This window comes from Rhagoletis pomonella, unplaced genomic scaffold (assembly GCF_013731165.1).
Source record: "Rhagoletis pomonella isolate Grant_MI unplaced genomic scaffold, Rhpom_1.0 Rhpom_scaffold_18879, whole genome shotgun sequence".
Classification (NCBI taxonomy): Eukaryota; Metazoa; Arthropoda; class Insecta; order Diptera; family Tephritidae; genus Rhagoletis; species Rhagoletis pomonella.
Window position 1 is genome coordinate 1 of NW_023477397.1, and position 2811 is coordinate 2811.

The following is a 2811-nucleotide window of genomic DNA, read 5'->3' on the forward strand; positions in this document are numbered from 1 at the left end:
CAGTGTCACCAGTGTCGCCATTGTCACCAGCTGCACCAGTGTCACCACTGTCGCCAGTGCCGCCAGTATCACCAGTTTCACCAGTGTACCAGTGTCCCCAGTGTCACCAGTTTCACCAGCTGCACCAGTGTCACCAGTGTCGCCATTGTCACCAGCTTCACCAGTGTCACCAGTGTACCAGTGCCACTAGAGCTACTGATATTCGATTAATCGAATATTCGAATTATTCGAATATGATGCTATTCGAATAGTGAAATTCGATTAGCAGTATTCGAATAATCGCTCACTGTCGATTATTCGAATAACCTGCTCGTAGTCAATTATTCGAATAATAACTGGTGCTCGATTATTCGAATGTTGAAATGTGTGTAGGTATCATGTATGAATAAATATGTACACATTTAAATAAATTGAAATGTAGGAACATAAGTTTGTTTTGAGAAAATTTTGTAATTATTCAGCAACAATATAAATGAACAGGTTAAAAAATCACATAAAATGCATTTTACCTTCTAAGAGGAATAATTAAGTTATTAAAATGGACACATATCTGTGAAGAAACGCTTATTATTATACAGGAATGTAAGAAGGCTAACATTTTGCGGTGACAAACAACTTCTACGTGGCGTGACAATATTCCCAGCAATTGAAAAAGTGCGTTCGGACTGTGCCGATGTAGCTGGTATGCACAAATATCTTGCGGTTAATTTGAAAAGTTCCGGATAAATAGCACGGTGATTTGAATATTGTGGCCGATCTGAGGTTCAGCCAAATAAGAGTCGATTTGTGACATAACATTATTTGTTGGAATTTCACCATCAAACAAAAAATCCAAGTCGGTATGCACTACGCTGTCTGTTTCTTGGTTAATGACATTGCTTACTTGAAGTTGGCTTCTGATAAAGTCATAAACCTTGTGTTTTGTTTGCGAATCTTCATCATTAAGGTTCTTATATCTGGGGTCTAAAAATGAGGAAATTATTGGAGCTGAAACTTTTTCTAAAACACAACCCATATTGAACCTTTCAAAAAGGGAATTACGTGCAGTCTCTTTGAATATATATTTATTTGCATCATCTTCCGACGATGCGGCCATGTGGTTTTTAATAAGACGGTGTATTAAAGGTCGCACTAAAGACAATGTCACATTTTTGCCACCACATAGCACTGCAGTCGCTTTATCAAAAGGTTTCAAAATGTCAACCAAGTTCTGCATTTCACCCCACTCCTTCTCTTGCATTTCTAGCCTCAGCGCATCGCAAGTTTTTGTAACGGTTTTATCTGATAAAACTAGGCAGATTGCATTTCGATTCAAAAGCAGCCTCTCACACATGTAATATTTGGAGTTCCAACGTGTTTCGCAGCATTGTATGAGTCGATTTTCCTTTATCTCCAACTGTACTTGGCGGTTTACTAGTGCAGTTTTGGCAATATTTGAGCGATGAAAATGTGCTGTTAAATTTCGTCCTTTTTTGCAAATTTTATCGTAATCAGGTACAGCTGCTAATGCGTCTTTTATCACAAGCTGCAAAAGGTGAGCGCTGCACTTGATGCTGTCCCCTATATTAAAAAGTTGTTGCGCTGCTGCATTCCTGACTGATGCACTGTCGTGCGTTATCGCTTGCGTTTTGTCGGAAATGTTCCAATCGGCTAAAACTACTTCTATTGCCGATGCAATGTTTTCTGCATTTGGTCGGTCTATAAATACAAATTATTTAAACAATTGACATGTCTTAAAATTAAAACACAAATTATGCATGTATGTATGAGTGTATGTGTTTATTTTATATATCTACATACAAGATAGTTATTTTAATAGATTTACCTTCTAGTTGCTCGTTACAAAGTGTAACTTTGCACAATTCACTATTTTTGTCAATATACTGGGCTTCGACTGATAAATAACAATCTTGAGTTCTTGATGTCCATTCGTCCACTGAAATTGATGCGCTTTCTACCTCCGCCAAATCGTTTGCATTTTTTTCTCTTACGTCATTATAAAACAATTGTAAGCGTGAGAGTATACTTTGTTGAGAGGGAACTTTGTATCCTGGTTCCAATAACTTCATAAAGTCGCGAAAGCCTTCAGAGGAAACGAAAGGGATTGGTAACATGTTACTTGCGATTAGGCGTGCCACTCCACGAGATATCAATTCCTGACGTTCAAATGTGCAGTCATGAACGGTGTCGTGCTTTTTTCTCTTACGGCCACCCGAGGTGCTCGCCTGCGTTTCAACGCATTCACCACTTGTTGCATCGATATTCGTGTCCGGTGTTCTACATATGTGTAACAAGCTTGTGCTCTATATTTTACTTATAACTTATATTTTTCTTTATTTGTACTTACATGCCACCACCACGAATCGGTTCCTTCTTATGGACTTGTTTCAAGTGAGTGCTTAGCGAGGAAGTGGAGTGGTGGAAACTAAGGACTGCTCCACAAATGGAGCAGGTAACTTGCTTACCATCACTGCATTTCGTAAAAAAACTCCACACCCAACTTAGTTTTCTTGCACTCATGTTCACAAAAACACACAAAATTTATAAATTCTTTTTTTTTTTTGACAAATAACACTTATTACAACGATCAAATATTCGATTTTAAGAAGGTATTCGAATAATCGTAGCTTTGCGACTATTCGAATAATCGAAGAGAATCAACTATTCGAATAGTAACATTCGATTTCCAATCGTACAAACAATTGCCATTCGAACGTTCGAATATTCGAATAATCGAATTATTCGAACAATTTCAAGAGCTCTAAGTGCCACCAGTGTCCCCAGTGTCACCAGTTTCACCAGTGTACCAGT

At 38.1% G+C, this 2811-nt stretch overlaps 1 protein-coding gene across 1 annotated transcript; it reads right to left on the reverse strand.

The window, feature by feature from the left end:
- Positions 1–1041: 1041 nt before the first annotated feature.
- Positions 1042–2532, reverse strand: LOC118732331 (zinc finger BED domain-containing protein 1-like; the record flags this gene model as incomplete). Its single annotated transcript, XM_036461460.1, has 3 exons — positions 2348–2532; positions 1826–2277; positions 1042–1698 (listed from the first exon to the last, which is right to left on the reverse strand). Coding segments are annotated over exons 1-3 (1282 nt in total), but the record flags the coding sequence as incomplete, so codon positions are not given.
- Positions 2533–2811: the final 279 nt, after the last annotated feature.